General features: G+C 39.1%; 1 protein-coding gene across 1 annotated transcript; it reads right to left on the bottom strand.

Annotated features, from left to right (window-relative positions):
* Positions 1-1,397: 1,397 nt before the first annotated feature.
* On the bottom strand, positions 1,398-22,043 carry YPEL1 (yippee like 1). Its single transcript, XM_005421462.3, has 5 exons — positions 22,005-22,043; positions 19,277-19,559; positions 8,262-8,305; positions 6,744-6,852; positions 1,398-5,787 (listed from the first exon to the last, which is right to left on the bottom strand). The coding sequence occupies exons 2-5, from the start codon at positions 19,391-19,393 to the stop codon at positions 5,698-5,700; spliced, it is 360 nt and encodes a 119-aa protein (XP_005421519.1). The 5' UTR covers positions 19,394-19,559; positions 22,005-22,043; the 3' UTR covers positions 1,398-5,697.
* Between the last annotated feature and the right edge of the window lie 27 nt (positions 22,044-22,070).

The raw sequence follows: 22,070 nt of genomic DNA on the forward strand, positions 1-22,070 counted from the left end.
AGTTAATGCTCATCAGTGCCATGGCTCAGCAGAGCTGCTTCACAGCCAGGAACTACTTTGTCCAGCCTCAGTTAATGCACAGCTGCTGTGCCTGCTGGAGGTGAGTGCCAGCAGCAGCACAGGTGCTCACTCCCTGCTCGGACCCATCTGGGGCAGAGCCAAGGGCAGGGAGCAGAGGAAGAGACAAAAGTGGAAAGAATCTCACATGGGCAGTGACCCAACTGGAGTCCTGTGCAGAGGATAAGCTCAGCTCTAGCTGTGGCTGTTTTCCAGTTCAGGCTACCTGGACTCTGGCAGTAGACCTACTGCTGTCCCCAGGCATAGCTGCAGCACTTGGGGCATGGGGGAAGAACCCCAAACTACACCACTGCCCAGTTACTGAAATTTTACAGAGACAAAAAGACATCTCATAGAAGGTTCTCAAGTTTTGGATGAGGTATCTGCCCATCCTTGTCTATCTGGAAGTCAGATCTCCTGGTGTTTTCCAGCTGGTAAGACAAAACACTGGAGTTCACATTGCCAAAATCGTTCTGGTAACCCAGCTGCTGACAGTTGGTGTTTTTGTAGTCCCTCTGATACACTAAAATATAATGGGATGTTACTAGAAACATCTCAAATCCCAAAGATACTTGTTATTTGGATCTTTATTACTACAATTATATCCTGTCAAAACACAGGTTTTTGTACAAGGAAGACCATACATCTCACATAAAATGCCATTTTATTCCTAGGGTTTGGGGTTTTTTCAGATCTGGAAAGATCCTTATTTCATGCCCCTAAGACAGCACTCGAATAAGAAAAAGCGTAGCCGGCTATCTTCCATTTTCTCAAGATGGAAATACTATGTGTGATTTGCATGAAGAGCATCCCTACCTCTTTGTGAGATGCAATGATGGATTATTGAATGACTTCATTCTGAGCCTCAGGCAGTCCAGAGGGATCATATCACTGACAAGACCAATAATCTGATCAGAAAAGCTCCAGGAGTTCCTCCCAGCCAAAGCAGAACGAACAGAGGGAGTGCTGTGCTCAGAGTGCTCCTCAGGTCTACAGCTGATGGAGCTGACACAACAAAAAGCACACCCACACTTCAGTTCCTCTCGGGATTCATTCTGGGAGTTGTCCAGTCTGACTCTCATTATGCAGAGGTTCCACAATTGGCTCAAAATAGGCAAAAGCCCTAAGAGTAGCAACACAAAATTTCTGTATTTTGGAAATTGACTGCTGAAAGGAAAAATGCCAAATGTTTTGTGGCAGTCCTAAAACCACATAAAAATCAGATTCAACCATTTACGAGTTTTTAAGAGCAACTAAGAGCACTGTCTTCTCTCTCTGGCCCTACCAGAGGAGAAAGCCCAAGAACTCAATTAGCAAGAAAAGATAGCACAAAACCAACATGTAACCCAACAAAACAATTGAAAGCTTTTATTGTGATACCTCGAATAGATACAGTATAGTGAAACAACAAATGATGTACAGTATTGCAAGGACAAAACAGCAACACAGCCATGTCACCTGTAAAAGAAAGCATTTTAAAGAGTTTAAGAAACAATGAGGCACAACTCAACTGCCATTTATGACTCATGCTTTAGACCTTAAACCACTTGTAACAGTCCTTTTAAAAGAAACCTCTGAAGCATCTGTTCCTTTTCCAGTAAGTGTTTATACTGCTGGTTGGCTTAACATGAGTCTCAGTGAAGTCCAATAAAGTGTCCAAGAAGTTTAACAATAATTTGACAGCTTCTTCCTCTCATGGCCAATATCCAAGGCTGGAGATGAGTGAAGTTTGGTCTGTGAGTCTGGAGGTCACTGCTGCTGCAACCTGGCGGCTGAGATGAGCGGGCAGGAGGAGCCCTTGGAGGGAAGTGCATGGCCACCACCCTGGCACCCAGCCTGGGGAACCCTTCCACTGATCCACCAGTGGGAAATACAGATGACCTTTGGTTATGGGTGCAGTGGGGACCCGGTCAGAACCTCTGAGGCCAGTTTTTAACTCAAAGAAATGTCTCTCCTCTCCTCTCCCAAGGACTGCAAGCAAAAAGGCACACCACCCACACTGGTCACTCTGCTGGGCCTTGCTACTGAGATGTTAAGATGGAGCCATAACAATCTTCCTTCACACAGTTTGCCATTGTACAGCTTACAACCAACAAGGGAAATTCAGATCCTGGCCCTTTTCACTGGCAGTTAAAATTTAGATTACCAGGCTGCTAAAAGCATACAGCAGGAGTAGTTAGGCTGAGCCATCCCTCACCAAATTCTGCAGCTGATTTCACAGCAAGTTTGCAACATGACAGGATTTTTATACATGGCAGCATTGCCTTTTAGTAATCAAAAAGGTATTTAAAGTAACCAGCCAAAGAAAAACTCTAGGGTTTGGAGGCAGACTCAGTCTTGGAAAACCATTGTTACAACCATTATTTTGGACCTAGACAGAGAATGTGTGGTCAGATTACTAAAGTCACACCAAATTATGATTAATTACCTTAGGACAGGCATGGCGCTTTAGAGGTTCAGTGGAAAAAACTTTCAATACATGTACATTTTTGCTAGCAAACTCCTATGCATCCCAATGAACATTTCTTCTAAGCCAGCTCATAGTCAGTTCATTTGGTCCAAGAAAGAGCCAGCAAGAAACAAAGGTTCACAAAAGCTTTTTGTTACAATTTATAAAAAACAAAATACAAAATAAATGTTAAGACCAAAAATAACCAGTACAAGTAACAAAAGTGCTCAAGTTGGAGGGGAAGTAAACTTGCCCAGAGCAAACACATACAAACTTTAAATATAATCTTTAATATATTACAAAAATTGGTTAGAGGGAAAATGCTTTAGTAAAATTTTTTTTCAAGTAAGTTTATTTTTCTTTCAAATGACTGCTGGAGGGTTCAGTGACCAGACTGACCTCTTCACATCAGCCAGCAGTCATTGCTATCTGGATTCAACTTTCACCAAAACCAATAACAAGAATTCTCTATATCTTTATGAGGGGAGAAAATAATCATTGATGCTGCCAAACAACATGGGAAGAAAATTCACATATTCCCTCAAAAGAACAAGCCTCAAGAATTGTTATATGGCAGCATAAAATAGTGATTCCGTACTAGTTCTACTCTTTATTCCTTCTAAGCATCCACTCTTAATAAAAGACCAAAAAGAATATTGCTTTGTTTGGTTCTCTTAAAAGCCATAAACACCACATATAGGTCATTAACTCTTTATGCCAGTAGTCTGAAGCTCTATGTGCTAAGCACTTGAAGTCCCAACCTTTGGCATCAAAGTTAATTAAGGTTTTGGTGAAAATGTCCAGTTCGAAATATAAATAATGCACTGAAGAAAGAGGTTGAATTTCTAACAATAAGACTGTGTTAGAGACAGCATTAGCTTACTAACAAGAGCTAGCCAAACCCCCAAATTTGGAGAGAAAAATCTTTAATACTTTACATATTTTCTGTAATTTCTGGAAAAGCAGCCATTACTTTTGCCTTCAGTCCAGTGTGCTGGTTCAGCAAGTCTGCAGCCAGGAAATAAGAAAAGCCCAAAGATACACAAACCTCACACAAGCTGTTCACGAGTATCAACATTGCAACGGGACTTAGAAGCTAACACAAACTTTTTGCTGATAGAAGTTTTAGTGCCTTCCTTGTTGGCAACAAGGTGGAAAACAAAATCCCAAAGAATTCCAGGTCAAAAAGAGCACGAGACAGGCAACATCCAAGCCCATCTTGCATCAATGGCATTGTTAAAAATGAGACCTGATGTGAACACGAAGTAGCAATGTGTAAGCCACAAAATCCAGGTTGAATGTAACTGTACCACCTCAGGCCTCTGGACTGAAACCCAACAGCTCGAACTACTTCTCTAATTCTTACAGTTTTAATTCAGGGTATCAATCATGACAACATCTGGCAAGCAGTTTAGCCAGCCTGCATCACAGAGAATGTGTACACCTGGGAGAATGCTCCTCTCACTCCTCCCCACAAAAACACTGGAAAGCTGGTTTTAAAGATTTGTATTGCCCCTACCCATTGGCATAATTTTTCATGTCTGACAATTTCTAAAGTGCAGCAGAGTTCAGAAAGCCTATGAGAGATTCCCAAAAACAGAACAGCAGCAGCAGCCCCTGTGATTAATTTCACAGGTGCCATATTAGAATTGTTATTGAGAGAAAGGGATTTCATATTGCAAGGCTTCTGTATTGTTCAGTTATAGGACTTATGTAGTGTTAAAGGGTTTTTTTTCAAACAGTTTGTCCTCAAGCAGTAAAAGCATTAACATACAAAAAGTCTGTAGAGACTGTTTAATTTGAAAATTAAGTTAGCAAATTTATGTAGAGCGTTTCTTTCACAGTTGCTCAGTTTGCATACACAGATACCAACAGCTCATATTGTGCATATACTTTCCAGAAGTTTCTCTCATTAACTGATTCCATTAAAGAAGCAGCATGAGAACAAAAGAGAAGGTGAGTTTCATATAAATTTTTATTATAAAAAGATACTTGGGGATGATTTAGCCAGCAAACCGGGAAACCCTTTCCCCACCCCCAAATTTTAAAAACTATCTTACTATTTTATTTTATGAAAAAACAAGTCAAACTTCCCTTCCCTCTTATTACTCCTCTTCCTACGGGTACTATATTAATTTTCATGTCATAGGCTCTGGCCATTTCTCACAAAAATAAATATTTTTGTTCAAATGTAGCAGAAGCAGAAGACTTCAACAAGTTTCCTTGACATCAACCTCTTTGTCCAGTGCATTAGGACTATACAGTTACATGGAACCAGCCATAAAACTTCACTGATGCACAAGTCCCTGTTACTGGCAAAGGTACAGTACCAAAACTTTGTTTTTTCCTAATATACCAACTAATTTTTTTTTCAAAATAGAAGATGCATATATTTTTCTGTCTTTCTAATCTTGCAAGCTATAGTTTTATAAATTTTTTATCCAGCAAACTCCTTATGGAATATGTTGGTCTTAAAGGAACATATTCTATAGCATTATTGATTTAAAATCTTTCTATGTTTTTCATTGAGATACCAAGCCTCTGGCATAAGCTTTCCTAACAACTTGAGACCTGCTAACTTCAGTCAGTGCAATTGAAATCTTTTTTTGAAGTGAGCACTGTACCTTTAACCAATTCACCTACAAGATGTACATAGGTTGTGGTACACTCAATTTGAAAAAAGAAATTAATAACTACAATACTGCATCCTCTTCACTGCCAAACACATCAGAAATTGCTACATATAAAAAAGCACCCCATCCCATACATTCTTTCAGACTGCTCAGGGACAGAACTTCTACAGGACTGGAGTGTAGGTGTTTAGGCAAGAAGCATGCACAGCAGAAGTAGCATTAAAGGCATAGGTCAGAGAGAGATGCTAACCAGTAAAATCTGTTTTCAATTAGTGAACTGTTTCTCTAGTCTGAGAGAGTTTAGAAAAAGGTCATCCAAAATGTTCCAAAACAACTGTTCACACAATAATACACGTACAAAAAGAGGGAACTTACACAAGGAGAAAAGGCAAACATGGCCTGAAATAGCCACTTACACTACACTACTCATTTGTGAGGTTTCAGAGTTCAGTGATATTCTCAGGGCCACTCTAGCCAAGCTCTTCCTTTACTTTGCATTAGTCTTTGTAAAGCCTGTTCCACAGAATATAGTCCAAACAGAAGGAAAAAGGTTGTGGTTCACTCCCAACCATTGTCTTTTATCATGTGGGCAAGTTCAATGATAAATTTTCCTTCTTTGTACTTCTGACTGCTCTCAAAAGCATGTTCCTGGAAAGGAAAAAAAAATAAAAAAATCAAGAAACACTGAATTAAGTTCAGGAAATTAAGTGTTTTAAACATCAAACTTACAATAAAAATACAAACCAGGAGCCATTACAGTTAACAACCCATATTGGTTATACCGAGTAAGGGGAGGGAGGGAAAAAAGAGAGGCTGAAAAACACTGAGAAGGAAAGAGAAGCAAACTTCTCCTAAGTGGAATCAGCAGATCTACTGCACAGATCTTGCTGTAGAACTGATCATGTTCTCTCTCTGCTTAGGGAATTTTAATGCTTTTTAAAGTGAAGGTTAGGAAATGGCATGTTATACATGTTATTTGTTTATTTCCAGAAGTAATGAAAATAGGGAATGCAAACGTCCTCAAAAGCTCTCCTTTATATTCATCATCACAGGAAATGCATTAGGAAAACTCCTAAGATCTGAAACTACACTGAATCAGTGAAAATCCTACCCAGAATCTAAGATTTTGAAAACCACAGACTTGTAACACAGCTGCAAGTGCACAGGTAAATTTTCAAACAGAATCGGTTTCACATTATTTGTAAACAGAGTAATATGCTCAGTACTGTTTATTGTAATTAATATTTTTGCTGTATCACCAACTTTTGCAGTCCATGGCACTACAGACTCACTTTCACAATTTCTCCCACCTGGTTTAGTGCATATTTGCTTGAGAGTCTTGCAAAAAGATTGTCAAATACAGAAATATTAGACAGCTGTAATAGCACCTATAGCTCATGCTTGATTTGCAGTCCAGAAAGAAGTTGTTATCTGCTACAACATTTCTGCAGATGCAAGGAAGCAAGACTACACAGAGCCTGATGTACAAAAAAGCACCAGAGCTAACTCACATAAACTATCAGCAAAGGTGCTACTCAGTGGCTACTCAAACATCTGTGCTTCAACATGCAAACCTTTATTGAGGATTTAAGTATATTACTTACATATTTCCATCCAAGAGTGGTTTTACAGTTTTCACAATAGATATCTGCTACAGCATGTAAACCTGTCAGAAGAACTCTCTCCTCTGCTGGACCACAGCCCACATTTACCCTGAAAAAAAGGGAGAAATTATGTTAACAGATGAGTGTGTTTCTTTTCTTACTGTTCCCCAGCTTTTCTCCTGCAGACAAAAAGTAGTTTAAAAAAATGCCTAAGTTATTCAATGCTGCAGAAGTAACTTCCTCTGTTACACTGAGCAGGACAGGAAGAAAAAAGGGGTTTGTTTTTTGTTTTTAAGTGGCTGTGGTGTCACTGTTGGTGATACTCACTTACTGCCAGCAACAAAGGTAAGCTAAATAGTTAAACTTCCAGAGAACAGAACACTACACAGTAACTGGACACTTCTACAGTTTCAGGCTTTACTTCAAAAACTGTTTGAGACCTCTCTAATGGAAGTCTGTACCAGTGAATCAGCACCAACAGCTGAATTTAGAACCAGCTCCAAAATAGCAGCAAGAAAAAAGCCTCATAAATATTTCTTTGCTACAGATCAGCAGACTAAGCTCTGATGAACAAACAGCAATTTCAAAACAAAACATCCCTTGAAGTACTGCATCAAGCCAGTTTTTCCACAAATGAGTCTATGCAGAAAACATGAGGCAAGACTTAACCAAGTTTTTAGACAGTTTTAAATATGAACAAAATTTTGCCATTTTTGCTGCTGTAGTACCAAATTCTTCCTATTAGAATTATAGCAGAAATCCTAAGTCACCACTGAAGGACTACATATTAAAAGAATTTCAAGGATCTGCAATCAAATCCTTTGCAGTTACAGTTCCATTATCCTGGTCAAAAATAGACCAGGACACTCAACTGTATCTTCAAAATGCTGCAACACAAAAAACTGCTGAAAAATAAAGACAAAAATGCAATCCTGCATGTAAAAAATTAAAATACACCCATTAACAAATGCAAAGAGCCTCCTATCAAGGGAAGGACATGCCTAAGATTGCAAATATTAGGCTTGATAAGATCACAGAGACCTTTTGCCTCTAGCACATTTGCAATATTCAAGGTCATTAAAGATGTACCAAGTTTACTGAAACATTAACCTGTAAATGTATCCAACTGTCAGGCTGGGAAATTCTTTAGACCACAGTAGAGTTGTCTAAAGAAAATTTACAGTCACTTAATATCTTGTGACTTCTGGAGTATCTCAGAATGGCAGCTCCTCTCGAGACAGCTACCGTTACATAGACAAAAGGAATTTCACATTAACACACTCCCCTAATCTTTCAGCTCTTAGCAGAATTCCTTAAAATATAAGATAAACTAGTATATGTGCAAAGGAATGCTTCAGAATCAGCCCAGTAGCTCTTTAATAACTACTGCTGGTGAGTAAAGCCAGCATTAAAAAGAACAGGGCAAAGTACAGCTATGTTAATTCCTACTGTTTTCCCTTTGGGAAGCACAGAGTTACACTCTGCTGGGGGTGTGCAGAACCATAACCACATACTTACACAGAATTGAAGAGGTAGGCTCGTCCCTGGCTTCCCTGGAAGGACTGCATTAAAAAAAAAAAAAAGAATTGCACATGTTAAAAAACACAAGCCCCACCAAACAAAAAAATAGTTCCAGAAGGGTATGTAAGTAAACATATAATGATAACACAGCTATAAACTATTTCAGATTAATCACTTTATACTAGTTCTTTATAGGAAAGTCTGGTCAGACAAGTTTTCATCTACATTAGATTTTTAATAATGATTTTATTTTACTTTGTCAAGTGCTACTGCTCAAAAATTCAACATCCATAATGCAAGCAAAACATAGTTTTTTCCTACCCCTCTGCAAGATATCAGTTCTCATTTTCCTAGACATCCTTCATGCTAATTGAAATAATCTGCTTTTAACTCAAAGGGAATTACTCCCATCTCCTCTGTCTTCCCCCACTGCAGCCAAAAGATTATTTATTTCAATTTCATTGCATCATTTGATATAAGAGCAGTGAAATTCTGAACCAAGCACAAAACCAGCACACTGTACTCAGGAAATGCATCTGATCAGTTTAAAATTCACAGATAAGCTCAGCTTCATTTTAGTAAGAAAACTGTTACCATCAAAAGCCTGACCACAGGCATTTGCTTTCCAATCTCTCCCATTCCTGATAAAGGATGGACAAACAATGGCACCTGGGCTTTCTTGGCTGGATCTAAATAATGTTTTAGTTCAGAGCAGTAGCAGTTTTGAATTAGAACCCCTAATCAGCCACACTCACTGAGGGCTGGTTTGGCTTGTGAAGCAGTTTCAGTGCCTGGGAACTGCACCCTTGATCCTTCTGAACCAACCAACCCAGCAGTTCTTCATGCACTCAGCAATGGAAATGCAGACACAGACCTGAACCTGTACTCAGGATGTGAGCTGCAGACATCCTGGGAGAACTTGTGAGCAGGCAGAGCCAGCCACAGGTAAAACATTCCAAAGCTGTGTCAGACACACCACTGCTTTCATCTGACTCCTTCTGCATTGAATTACTTGGTAATTTAGACACAGCCATTCTTTCCCATCCAAACAACAGGATCACACTGGAACTGAGTTTTCCTTTCTTCTCTCTTCCATACTGAATTCCATTATAAAAAAATCTGTAAACTGTCTTAATTTCTTTTTTCTTTGAGCCTTTCCATTCTCTAACCTACTTTCAAAGAAAATTAACTACTTTATCCATGATGCAGAGAAAGTACAATTGTTTTTAAGAATCCCTGTAGTTCTAGAGTTGAACATCACAGACCAACTTTTCAGAAGCCTGCATTGGATCAACATGAAGGTTTTTGGAAGGAAAATCTCAACCTGAATACTTTAGCATGGTTTTAGTAATGCCAAGCATGAAACCAAAGGCAGAAGGTCCTTTCTGCAATGGATTCTTCTCCTGAGAGGTATTTAGTTACATCATTACAAGTCATTTAACACCAAAATAGGTATTTTGCCACTCTACCAACTAGCAACACAACAGCAGTAATTGCTGTCTTTTAATTACTCAGAATAGTGTGCAAAAAAATCCCTCCACCTTGTAAAAGGAAAATGCATATAAATTAACCCTTTTTGATCAACACTAACCAGATTATATACTGCAATCAAGAATGTTTAAAGAAATCCCTGACTCTGGACTACTCCAGGTAGCAATAGTAGAGTAGTCACATACAGCCTTTACATACCAGTAAAATTTTTAACATGAAAAATTCTACCTAACAGTTAATAGCAGTAATATTTTATTATTTTAGCAACCATTTAAAAGAAGCATTGAGAGAACATATTAATGTTCTCCACAAATACTTGAAGGGAGGTTGTAGCAAGGTGGGGTCAGTCTCCTCTCCAATCTAACAAGTGACAAGACCAGAGGAAGTGGCCTCAGGTCACACCAGGGGAGGTTTGGGTTGGGTACCAGGAAACACTTCTTCACCAGAAGGGTTGGCAAGCATTGGAAAAGGCTCCCCAGGACAGAGGTGAAGTCACCATAGACACAGATGTGGCACTTGGGGACATGGCTTAGTGGTAGACTTGTCACTGTTGGGTTTGTGGTTGGACTTGATGACCTTAGAGGTCTTTTCCAACCTCAGTGATCCTAAGGAGGTTCCACCTTTAGCAAAGACAGAAGAAAAAGCACTGTCTCCACCAGCCAGAACTACAAGTCTTATTTTTCACCAGGCAAGGAAAACCAGATAGGCTGTGCAGGACAGTGAAAGCTGAAACTTCAGGCAGGACTGACCCTGAAAACGGGAGACTTAGTTGAGAACAGAGTCTGAACAGTTCTGTCAGAAAGTAATTTATCCTTACAGCTGCCTTTAAGACAAACAAAAACCCCACAAATAGTTCAGTTCTCCTGAGATAACTTAACCACACATCACAGAGCTGGCAGAGCAGTGCAGACCTGCACTCTGCAGTTCCTACAGAATAACCAGGACTCTCTAGACTCCAGCCAGCAACAAACAGAGAATCCTTACTGCACGTGAAAACAAAAACTCTTCAGACACAGACTCTTAAAAAATGCCCATTAACAAATGAGTAACTAGCCTGGGTAAACAACACATTCATTTAGAGAAAACTACACATGTGCAACTGCAAAATTTAAGGTAAAGGAAACACTTCCAAAATCCTCTTATTCAGTAAAAAGTAAACATAATACTAGAACTTCCATGTTTCACACTGAAATTATTAAAAAGAACTTCCAAAGCCATGATCACCATGGTATTTGGTTAAACTACTGTAAAAATTCTTAAAATTAAAAAAGTTGCAGGCATTTCCCCTTGCTTTAAAAATTCCATGTTGTAAATTAGAATTCACAAATTCTTTTTCAAACAGCACCAAGAAATACTGTCTATTATCATGTGCTAGTTTCTCTCTATTTATATGCAATTACACACACCAAGCACCTATAAATTTATGTGGTAGGTTTGTTTTTTTTTGTTTGGTCCTATACAATAATTTTTAAACTACTTATATGCCATACCTGAGGTTCCCCAGCAGGCTGGGGAAGAAAAAAAAAAGACTCCAGAAAAAAACAAGAGTCAGGAGATCTTCTGAACAATCTTACGCAATTATTTCTGCCAAGTTTATGTTTAGTCTTGACTTAGTATCACCTACTAAAAGCTCTCCTTTGACCCTGCATTTTTCAAAATTAAGCAGAGGGCAGTAACAGGATGCCAGGAATAGCACAAAAAGCAGCTATTTCCCTCTCTTGTTTCATAAGCTGAAAAAAAATTCAAGCCAAATGAAATACAAACCACAGGATGGAAAGCACTGCTTTAGTTGTTTTTCTTTTCCTAATATATTTTTAAAGATGACTTGACTTTTCTTGCACTCCTTGCTTTGTTGCCCTAGATATACTGTACTCTCCTAGGCTTATTTTCCCTCAGAAATGGTCATTACCTTCTAATTTTTAGGATTATCAAGGTAGAGTGGAGGGAGAAGCAACACAGAATCTTTTCCTGTGACAGTGATTTTAGAAAGAAAGTGTGTTCACAAACATCTCACTGTGAAAAGCTCCTCCATTCCAGCCTTGCTTCCTGTTCCCAGAGTATGACTGACGCATTTGATTCCATCTTTTCTTACCTCCACTTGTGTTTAGAGGCTAAGGATTGTATTTACATGCCACAGAACACTTCTTTCCTTGCCCAGCTGCAAAGAGCAAGTTCCTCCATGTTTACATCACTCAGGTAACTCGACAGGAACCTGCAGCAACTTGTGTAACTGCATTCTGGAGCACAGAACGTGGGTCCAGGCAACTCAGACTTCCCTTTAAAACCAGTGCCCAACCACATCATCTGTGTTTCACTGAGCACTGAAGGGTGTGCAGTCCAGCCATGTAGAACTTCCATACACTGACTGCAAAAAAAGCACTGCAAGGACATCCATCTTTAAATTCCTATGCCTTTAATTATTATTATTATTATCAATCTCTTGTCAGCACTTGGCAGTCAGTTTCTTATTTACATGAACAGCTGAGATGTTTTTCCCTAAAACTGTATTCAAACACCACAAAAAGATATACATCTATCACAGATGCATTCTCTTAATGGTGTAAGAAAGATTTATTATCAGAGTTCTACTTTCTGATGCATCCCACTACTAGAAATGAAAAGAGGACAACTCAGTTTGGTGCTTGAGCTGCTTGCTAAGCTTGTAACTTGGCTATAAACAGAATATTTTGCATAACCAGAAAAAAATTAATACTGAACACTTTATTTTACCAGCACTAGGTTTCTCACACTCTGCACTGTGTGATTCAGTTATATTGATATGAATTTTAAGGGACTGACAGGTTGAACACCTTGTGTGTCAACTCCTCCAAGAAAATGAAAGAAAGTACTTCAAATGGCAGTGTCAAGGACTAACAGGCACAACTGTTCAAACCAGTCTCCAGACAAACCACTTTTCAATAGAATAAACATCACCTATGCAAACACAAACTTTAACTGTGCAACATTTGTTCGGCACTCCCAAGATCACGAGCACTGTACATGAATCAAAACTAAGGCAGAACATTCTATTCAAACTGAGTCCTAAATATGTCCTACCCAGTAGAGAGAAATTAGAAGAGAGTGGCAAGTGTGACCAACTCTCATCAATAATGACTCACAGCAACCAGGATTTTCACTTTTCAGAAGCTGGGCAATTTATCAGTTCCACTAATAACTGCAGTTGAACTTTAAGCTTGCTATAAGGCTGCTTTTTCATGGTCCTCAATTAATAATACTGTATTGATTTATGAGTTAAATTATTCCTCAGAAAATCCATATCTTTGACCAGTTACCCATTTATACAGAAGGATGTGTAAGATCTATCATGTTTTCTTGTTTCAGCACAGCTAAAAGTATCCAGAACATCTAACAGTATCAGCAATAATGTCTAACTGTGCTTACAAACTACAGTGAAGTCACCTGCAAGAACAGTTTGGAACTAGGATCTTTTCAAGTCATCTGACAGACCTGTGTCACTGATACATGATGTAGGAAAGAAGCCTTATACATGTTTCACTTGGGCACACATGCAGAATTAGGTATGATCTATGCTTGTAAATTAAACCCACCCTCACCTCTAACACCAGGAGTAGCTGTTTTGCCCAGGAGGAAAGGAAATATCAGTCAAGCAGAACATGTATTTACTGCCCTGAGGCACAGCTGAAGGCATGTGTGGGGGAAGGGATGCTGCTGAAAAGCTTATGCCATCAATTATTCCCCAGAGATGGGATTAGATTGCATGGCTAGAGCTCATGCTCTACAGCAAATACCCAGGGACACTTCCATCTTAGCACGGACTGGGGCCAAGGCAGGCATTGTTCCACAGGGGCATCACCAGTGTCTGCAAGCTACTCCGAACACAGAAATCAAATATTAAAGAAAGAAAATGAAAGAAGTCCATAGGTTTTCATCTGGTTTAATTTCCTTTCATTTGCTGGAGTTCCTTTACAAGCTAAGATAGATCAAACTGAATCAGATCCCTGGCAAAATAAGCAAATTTGGGAAATACAGAAAATTGTACTTGTTAAGGGCAGCATTCTTAAAGTAAACCAGAAACACAAGTGCTCTGATGTGTGAAATTATCTCCTCAGCAAGATGCATCAGACAGTGTAAGGATATCCTCTCACTCCAAGACTTGTAATATAAATTCAGAAAACTGAATTCAACGTAAGGTACAGACAAAAAAAAAGATATCAGGGGAAAACCCCCACGTTTGTTCCAGTTGATGTTTCCCTCACATCCAACTCCTTGATAATGCAGACCACCAGAGATGCTGCTGCCCAGCTGCTTCCTAGGCAACTTCTAGAAGACTCTATGATAAATACTATTTTTTTTAAAGTTCATTTCCATTCAAGTATTTACTGAATTTGATAAAGCAAGTTACAAAGTTCAATATGTAGAGAATAGCCTTAAAAATTCTACCCAAAAAACTGCATGCCTGCAAACTTGGCAAATTATATTTCCCCAAAGTGAAGACTTTGTCATGCAGGACAAGTTATCTTGACCTATGCAGCTTCTTGAATGGATTTCAGAAATAATTATGTCAAAATATACAGAGTAGAACACTTCCCTTGCACTTTCCAACTCCTTTAAGCCTTCAAATCTATTCTTGGATGTTTTCCAAAGATTGCTTCTCTCTCCAAAACTAGGTTCTTCCCCCAGAAGAAAAAAATGAACCCAGAAAACTAAAAGCTTCATGGAGAAAAAAATTATCACCAGAATATTTATGAAATTAGTGAGGGAACAAAACCAGCCCTCAAACATACATAAAACAGGCCCATATATCTTTCTAAATACTCATTATATCATAAGCAAAGGAGGATTACAAATTGAACCAAGCTAAGCACACTATATTTACTTAAAGACAATAAACCCTTTAAAAAAATTCCTCGTGATCTCATTGGTTACACAGTGGAGGACAAAACCACAGATTGCTAAACACAGCTAAAAATGTTTTAGTATCTATTTAAGCCTAAGACTCTTCCTTCTCATCAATAATAGAAGAGCATTCATACTGAATGCCTTGGAGAACTAAACTTAACCACCAAGACCATTCTTTCACTCACAGGGTGCAAGGATTTCCCAATGCAGTCAGTGACAGTTACATATATAGATATATGTATATACCTTTATGCAGAACTCATTCTTGAAAATATTGACACATCTAGTCTTGTCTGTGACTTCACATGACTTTTTTCCCCTCTGGTCAGATATGCTTGGCAATGAATGAGACAGAAGAAAGTGACAGTATTTATACAGGTATCTAGACAAAGTAATCCAAATTCTCTCCATTCCCAGAATTCAGGCACACTGTAAGATGCTTCAACAGTCTTTCAAGCAGGTCAACCTTGAGTAACAAAACATTATCCTTTGCAGCACATCCAACAAATTCCAAGGTGCTATTTGTATTTTTTTGTAATATGTTGGATCATACCTGAATTTCTAAACAATTATTGGAACTTAGGAGGTACAGGCCACTCTCAAGTGCTTTGGAACTTAAGCTCTTCAAATAAAATTTGTCTCCTGTAAAATTAACTACTCTTAATAATCACTGCACAGTTCCTACTATTACATAACAAATCAAAAGAAAGCTCTTTCAGTCAGGCCTTCCACAAAACTCATTCTAGAATTGTTCCAAGAGAAGCAAATATATAACATTTTATTTAGGCCCTGTAGGGAGACTTCAGGAAGTCCTGTAAAAGTTCTCTCAAAATCATGTTTGGATTTTAAAAATTATTATTTCTAACATATATTGTTTGGTCACTTTTTACATGCTGTTTGAAGATCTTAAATCCATGAAGTATCAATTTTAAATCCACTAAGTGCTTCCTATGGCATCAGCTCCTTGCCTTACTCTTCATTAAGACCTGTGGTTATTTGCTCATAGTTTACTTCTCTTCTGTGCCTACAGTCATGGTAGGATATGATTCTAAAAATATTTGTCTCTAAAGAAATTTTTACAAGCCGTAAGTTCTTCCCCATCTTGTGAACATACCCCAGTGCAGTGCTGATTGGTTTATTCCTTCTCATAGCATTTCAAAAAATACTTTAACATCCTGACAGACTCTGAAGTCTTCACAAAGAACATCCAGCACTCACAGACCTGTCAGCAACACAAATCAGTCACCTCTGAGGTGCACCTGACACCACCTCAAACTTACACTTATTTCAGTTAAAAGTCACCTTCAGTTTATCAGTTCTCTTACTGGGTATCCTACAAATCAAAGGCTACCCCAAGATAACCTGGGAGTTACAAATTGTTATGGTAACTGTTCATGCATGTGTGCATGTGTCCAGCTGTACAGAATAATGTTTGTCATTATCTCTACTGCCAATGACCTCCCAGTTTGGAGCTCCTCATCTCAACCAATCCTCTTCCCACACCTTCCCCTTCCCCAGGCTCCTCCCCAGCTACAGCAAACAAGGTTATTACAGACTAAAAACTTCTAGAAATGTATGTTCTAACCACTAACATCATGTTGATTTCAATACTGGCCAACACACAGAGTCCTTTCACAGCTGCAGAGAAAACTAAAACCACAACTGAATTCACTGAGCAGGTAACACATTTTTGTCCTGTCTCATTAATCTGTGTTCTTATTTCTAAGCCATTGCCAAGACTCTTGGTTGCCATTTTATCACCAGCAAGGGCACAAGAAAAAGAGAGCTTTGTGATTCATTCCAGGGCAAGAAAGAGATCCTGCTGCTCAAACAGAACAGAAATAAAATGAAAAGGTGATTCGTGTATGCTGCCATCCTTGTCAGACAACTGGCATCAACAGTTCTCAAAAGCAGAAGAATTGCAAATCTGTATTGAAGTCAGGGACTCTTAGGATCAGAATCAAAGGCATGATTGACAGAAATATGCAGCACTTTTTGCTTTTCCATGACAGACCAACGTTTAAGAGAAGCACCACTCAGTTCACAGCATAGCTTTATCTTTTCATCTTCAAGTCAAAAACCACTACAGTGTCAGGTATAATAAATTCTTACACCTCAAAGCACATTAGAAAGCCAGCTGGAGCTGCTTTAAATTAGAAGTGCACCACACATTTTGGTTCATTTTCCCTGGCCACACATGAGGAAGAAACAACCAGCATGTCCCCAGAAAAGATGGGGTGAGGGACAGCCCCCAGAGAAGCAGCTCCAGCCAGGCATTAAATAAATAATGTTACAAAACCTGAGAGTTCTGACACGAGATGGTACTGGAAGCATTTGGAATAAAGTGAGAATCTACAACCAAAAATTGTATTTAGAGGATGTAACACAGAGCTTTGGCTTTGAACTAGGCCTTCAAGGAAAGGCAGTGGGGGGAAGTCAGGTTGAACAGTCTGTCTCTACTCCATCAATAAATCCAAACCAGCCCAGGAACCACACTGTTCTTTGTTAACTTCAGATGGTGCAGAATCAACTTCCTACACTTCAGGTTGGTTTATGTTTGTTTGGGAATTTTTCCCTGAATCTGAAAAGTTGAAGTAACTAGGATTCTAGATATGTCAAAAAAACCATCTCTCTCAATAACCTAAGTTCATTGCATGTTATGTGCCTTAATGAAGGCACTTCAAGAGAAGTTCAGAAAAAAAAAATCAAATTTTATTTGCACTTCCCACCCTCCCCAGGGCCAGCTGTACTTGTTTTTAATGATCCAAGTCTAACTATTGCTTTGCAGTTGTTCCCATCAGAACTCCTCCCATGTTGGATTATGTAAAGCTTCAGCCTAATGAAGATCAGTTTTCCAAAGCTATGTCCCAAATACAAGTACAATAGATGACAAATGTTCTTTTTATTTTAAAAGCATACAAAAATATACCACACATTTAAATGCATTTCTCTTTTACCATACAGATTTAGACAATAAAATATGGTTAAGGAATCTTAAATGACAAAATATGAATCAGCTGTCAAATAAGCATATGGTCAACCTGCAGGTACAAATATTTTTGTAAAGTGTCTTCATCAAAAATTAAGGAAGCCAGAAATCAAGTAGAATCCACCTCTAACACCCTTCCCAACACCATTAGAAACAACTTCAAAAATCTGCAGTAAATACAAAAAATTACTTTTAAGAGTCCTCTGTTTTCTTTGAATTGAAAATTTAATTCTTAACACTTGAAATTATTTATGAAGCTGTAAAATGAATACATGATTTGCTTAACATATTTGAAGTATTCCGCTGACCAAAATTCCCAAGCCCTTGGAGAAAACTGGCTCATGTAACAACAGTGGCAGCTTAGCTGGCATGCAAAAATCTAAGTCCACAAAAAGAAGAGCTTCCTATTAAGTATGTGCTTGGACTGCGTTTTCTCAATGAATTAATACATGCTAAGACACAGCAGAAAAAGTTTCTTTCTTCTTGTAAGTATCTACACAACTTGAAGTTCAGGAAAGATTAACCCCTCCCAGTATTTTTGGCCCAGAACATGAAGTGAATAATGAAACACTGAGTGCCTGTAATTTAGAATCCAGTGGTGCCAAAAAGGCCTCATACTCAAATTCTGAAATCAACATGGAAAAAAAAAATCGAGTAAAAGGAAAAAATTGTATGTGGAAAACCCATTATTGCTGACAGCCCTGGGATAAGCAAGCAGGTATGCTTTCTCCTCACCCAAAGAAAACCTAAATTCAGAAGAAGCAGCATTTTCAAGCCCTACCATCTCTTCAGCACTGAAGAGCAGCATCACCTGAGTGCAGCTGAACACAAACAGGCAGGAGTAACAGAGAACTTTTAGTGTCAAACCCTTTATAACTAACTTTATTTGACAAAACTGTTATATAGAGAACATTTTGTATTAAAAAGTTTGAAAAGCAACTGAAGTGTTTTCTCCATGACAGCATAAAGAGAAATTTAATCAGGAGTTTGTTTGAAGCAAAGAATAAACCAGTCTGTCAAGTATTTATCCCAAACTTCAAGCTTTCCTACATATTTCATACACTACAAGTCTTGGTTTCTTCTAGCAACAGGGAAGAAGGGCAGGCCTAGCCTGTTTCAAGGTTCCACCTATTCTCTAAGCTCAGACAGTCCAACTACTTTGAACATCTCTGGCTAATCATATTCCTTAGGAGCTGGTACACAGCAAAAGTGTGTTTAAGAATTCCATAACACAAATGGGACACCCTGGAAACAGACAGTTTGGTGACCTTCAGTCCAACAGAGTCAAAAGAAATCTCTATGTGGAATAACCATAACCTGAATAACTTCCCTACCCAGAGATCCATGCTTTCTTGTGATAGTTTTCCTTAGCAGGCTTTTCAGCTACAACAGCTCACACACAGTACCCACCTGACAGCAGACACAGGTTGTTAACATGGGCAATGTATCAGATCAACCTTTATGTCACATTCAGAAGTTTCCAGAACATATCCAGTTCTTAGCACACAACATGTATGACCCAAGAGTGAACCCAGGGAAGATACTCTGAAGTATGCATCAATTTGCATCCCTTATCTACTGGCAGTGGTGTCACAGTGACAACCATTTTGGTTAAGAAATAATTCATGAGGTCTCTAAAGAAACCACTTGCCTTGGAGATCAATTCATCGTGATTGGCGAGATGGGCTCTGCAGTGGATGCAGCTGTAGGTTCGATGACAGTTTGGCAGGTAAGCCTGGAACGTTTTTGATTTTGTCATTTTTACCATCTCTGCTGGTGGCTCCTCACTCAGCTCAGGGCTGGCACTTGAAGAATTACAACTTTGCTGAACTCGCTGACAAAAGAAACACTGGAATATGCAAGCAAAAGCCGTTGTTGTTCTGGAGTGTGTGTGGCACTTTCCACACAAATGACAGAAGAGAAACAGTCACAACCTGTAGGTGAAAAGAGCAGAACAATTAGCAGCTTACAACAAGACCAGAGTTAACTTGTTATTCAACAAGTCCAGCCATAAAGCAAAGCATTATTTGGAGCAAATAACTGGAGCCTGGCTGCACTACAGGCCCCTTTTTCTAAGGAACTGCACAGTTCAAGTTCCATTCAACACAGCAAAAAGCAGTTCTGTTCCACTAATGGCTTCTACTCCATCACACTTCTAATTAGGGACGAGATTCAAACAGGTCTCCATTAATCACAAGCACTTTCTACGTTATACCAGGTGTACTCTTCTAGACATCCATGCAGAAATTCACACCGAAAAGGGTAGGGAATGAGAGGAAGTTAATTGTCTTTGAAGTTCTAGTGGTCAGTTCCAATACAGCGAGCAACAAGGAAAGCAATCTTAGAAACATTTGTTCTGTCCAACAGTCAGACATTTTATATATTTGCACTTTGGTTTTCAGCAAAAATCTTGCAGGATCACATCTGGCTCTAAGTCAAATACCACCCTGTGCTGCCACCCTGTTCACTCTTTCAAGCCCTGCAGAATTATGGCTTTAGGCAAAGACCTTCTTGACTGATGCCCTGATCAAAGCTAATTAGGTACTTCCTCACTGTACCAGAATAGCCTTAATGGAAGCTACCAAACCCACAATCTGATACTGAAGCTAAATTCTGCACAGAGAATACCCAACATCCTCAGAGTGCATTTCAGAGACATTACATGTCAGAGCAAGCCAGAGCCTTCCGCTGTGCTGGAAAGCAAACTTTGTAGTTTGCCTGAAAATGAACCAGATGCTGAACACTGATAACATCTCCTGGTCTGTCAGAGGCCAGCAGCTCCTGGGCTGTGCATGCACCACACTAATGAGTGCCCAAAACACTGCACAGGCAGCTTATGTCATCAGCTGTCAGGTGACTGCCTGAGTAGGTCAATAGCACAAACAGAAATGAGAGACAATATAAAGAGTTTACAGTCTGCTGATCCAGCTAAGAGCACGCAAATGACTTATCACAGTTGTAAACTGTGTGCAGGGCAGCACTAACCACTCTTCTAGCAGTAGGATACTGGTAACACAGCCAGAGCAGATAGTGAAAGCCACATAAATTAAAGTCTGTTTATAGGAAGCAGTCACTGCTTCAAAAGAAGCCTTGAGAAAATAATCTGTACAGCAGGCCTAGCACATGACACAACCACAGCAAAACTTAAAGGAGTTTCAGTTTAGAATTTTTTTTAATCCTAAGCAGGAGAAAACTCAAACTACTGAAGGACTTGCTAGAAAAAAATTTCTTACACAAAGAATTGTAAACGCAGAGATAAACCACAAACAAAACATGTAACACACCACAGGCAATCCAAAAAAATAAAGCAGCACTGGGAACAAGCTCCCATCCAAAGCATGGATCTACACATGAGAATGATTGGGAAAACACCTGAGAAAGGATACATTTACATGTTTGAAATATTAACTCATTTGGCATGAACAGCAGGACTCAAATATTAATAGCAATTTAAACAAATATTATATACTTTGTGTCCCCAAGATAACTTATTACAACTACACAGGGAAGAATAACTACATTATTTGCAGAAAACAGTTCACTCTTGTAGAAGAGTTACATATGAAACATTTATACAAGAAAAGTGATCTATGAACATGAGGTTTCTGTTAAATTCCCTGTTTGAACTCAATGTTAGATCCAGACCCTATTTAGGTTAACAGAAATAAACAAAACCAGAACAAAACAGGGTTTCAGAATACAAGGTACCACATGCTAAGATGTTTTGATTCTGGCTTAAATTAAACCCTTTCCATCAGTAATTGAAACACAAGTTCAATCCCTGCAGAAGTTCAGTCGGTGTAAATGTGGCATTTGGGGATGTGGCTTAGGGGTGCCCTTGGCAGTCCTGGGTTAATAGTTGAACTCAATGATCTTAGAGATCTTTTCTAACCTTAGCAATTCTGTGATCTGGAATGTAAAAGGAAAATATTTTTCTTCAATGCATTCCTAGAAATGTTTTTAAACACTTCTAAAGGCAATCTGGACTGTTCCAGATTCAATATACCAGATTCTTCAACTACAGAAATTAAAATAATTCCAAGGCCGATTTAACAAAACTGTATTTGATATTGCTCTCTTCAAAAAGACGACTCTGTATGATGCACACCATAGGAACCACAGACTTGTTGTGCCTTTACAGGCACAATTCAAAACAAACCATTTCCTAGCTCGCTCTAACAATGGTGAATAAACACAGTATCACTTCCCTCTCACGGTTCCGAGCAGTTCCTCGGGCTGCTGCTCATTATTCCGCACAAACAGAGCAAAAACCCGAACCACCTATTCCCGTCTCGTTCTTTGGCCACGGCACAGTCCGTGCTTTGGTCCTGCACACAGACAGGTGTGGCTCCTGAAGCTCTGCTTGTGTTCGCACCTACCAGCGCAGCGCCAGGGGCTGTCCCGGCCGCAGGAGCCGGGCACGGCGATCTCCGCCCTCCTCCCGG

Source organism: Geospiza fortis, unplaced genomic scaffold (genome assembly GCF_000277835.1).
Source record: "Geospiza fortis unplaced genomic scaffold, GeoFor_1.0 scaffold408, whole genome shotgun sequence".
NCBI classification, from domain to species: Eukaryota; Metazoa; Chordata; class Aves; order Passeriformes; family Thraupidae; genus Geospiza; species Geospiza fortis.

Coding starts and splice junctions, on each gene's coding strand:
- YPEL1 (XM_005421462.3), bottom strand. CDS start 19,393: ATGGTAAAAATGACAAAATCAAAAACGTTCCAGGCTTACCTGCCAAAC. Junction 8,306..19,276: donor ACGATGAATTGATCTCCAAG/GCAAGTGGTTTC, acceptor TTTTTAATGCAG/TCCTTCCAGGGAAGCCAGGG. Junction 5,788..6,743: donor CCACTCTTGGATGGAAATAT/GTAAGTAATATA, acceptor TTTCCTTTCCAG/GAACATGCTTTTGAGAGCAG.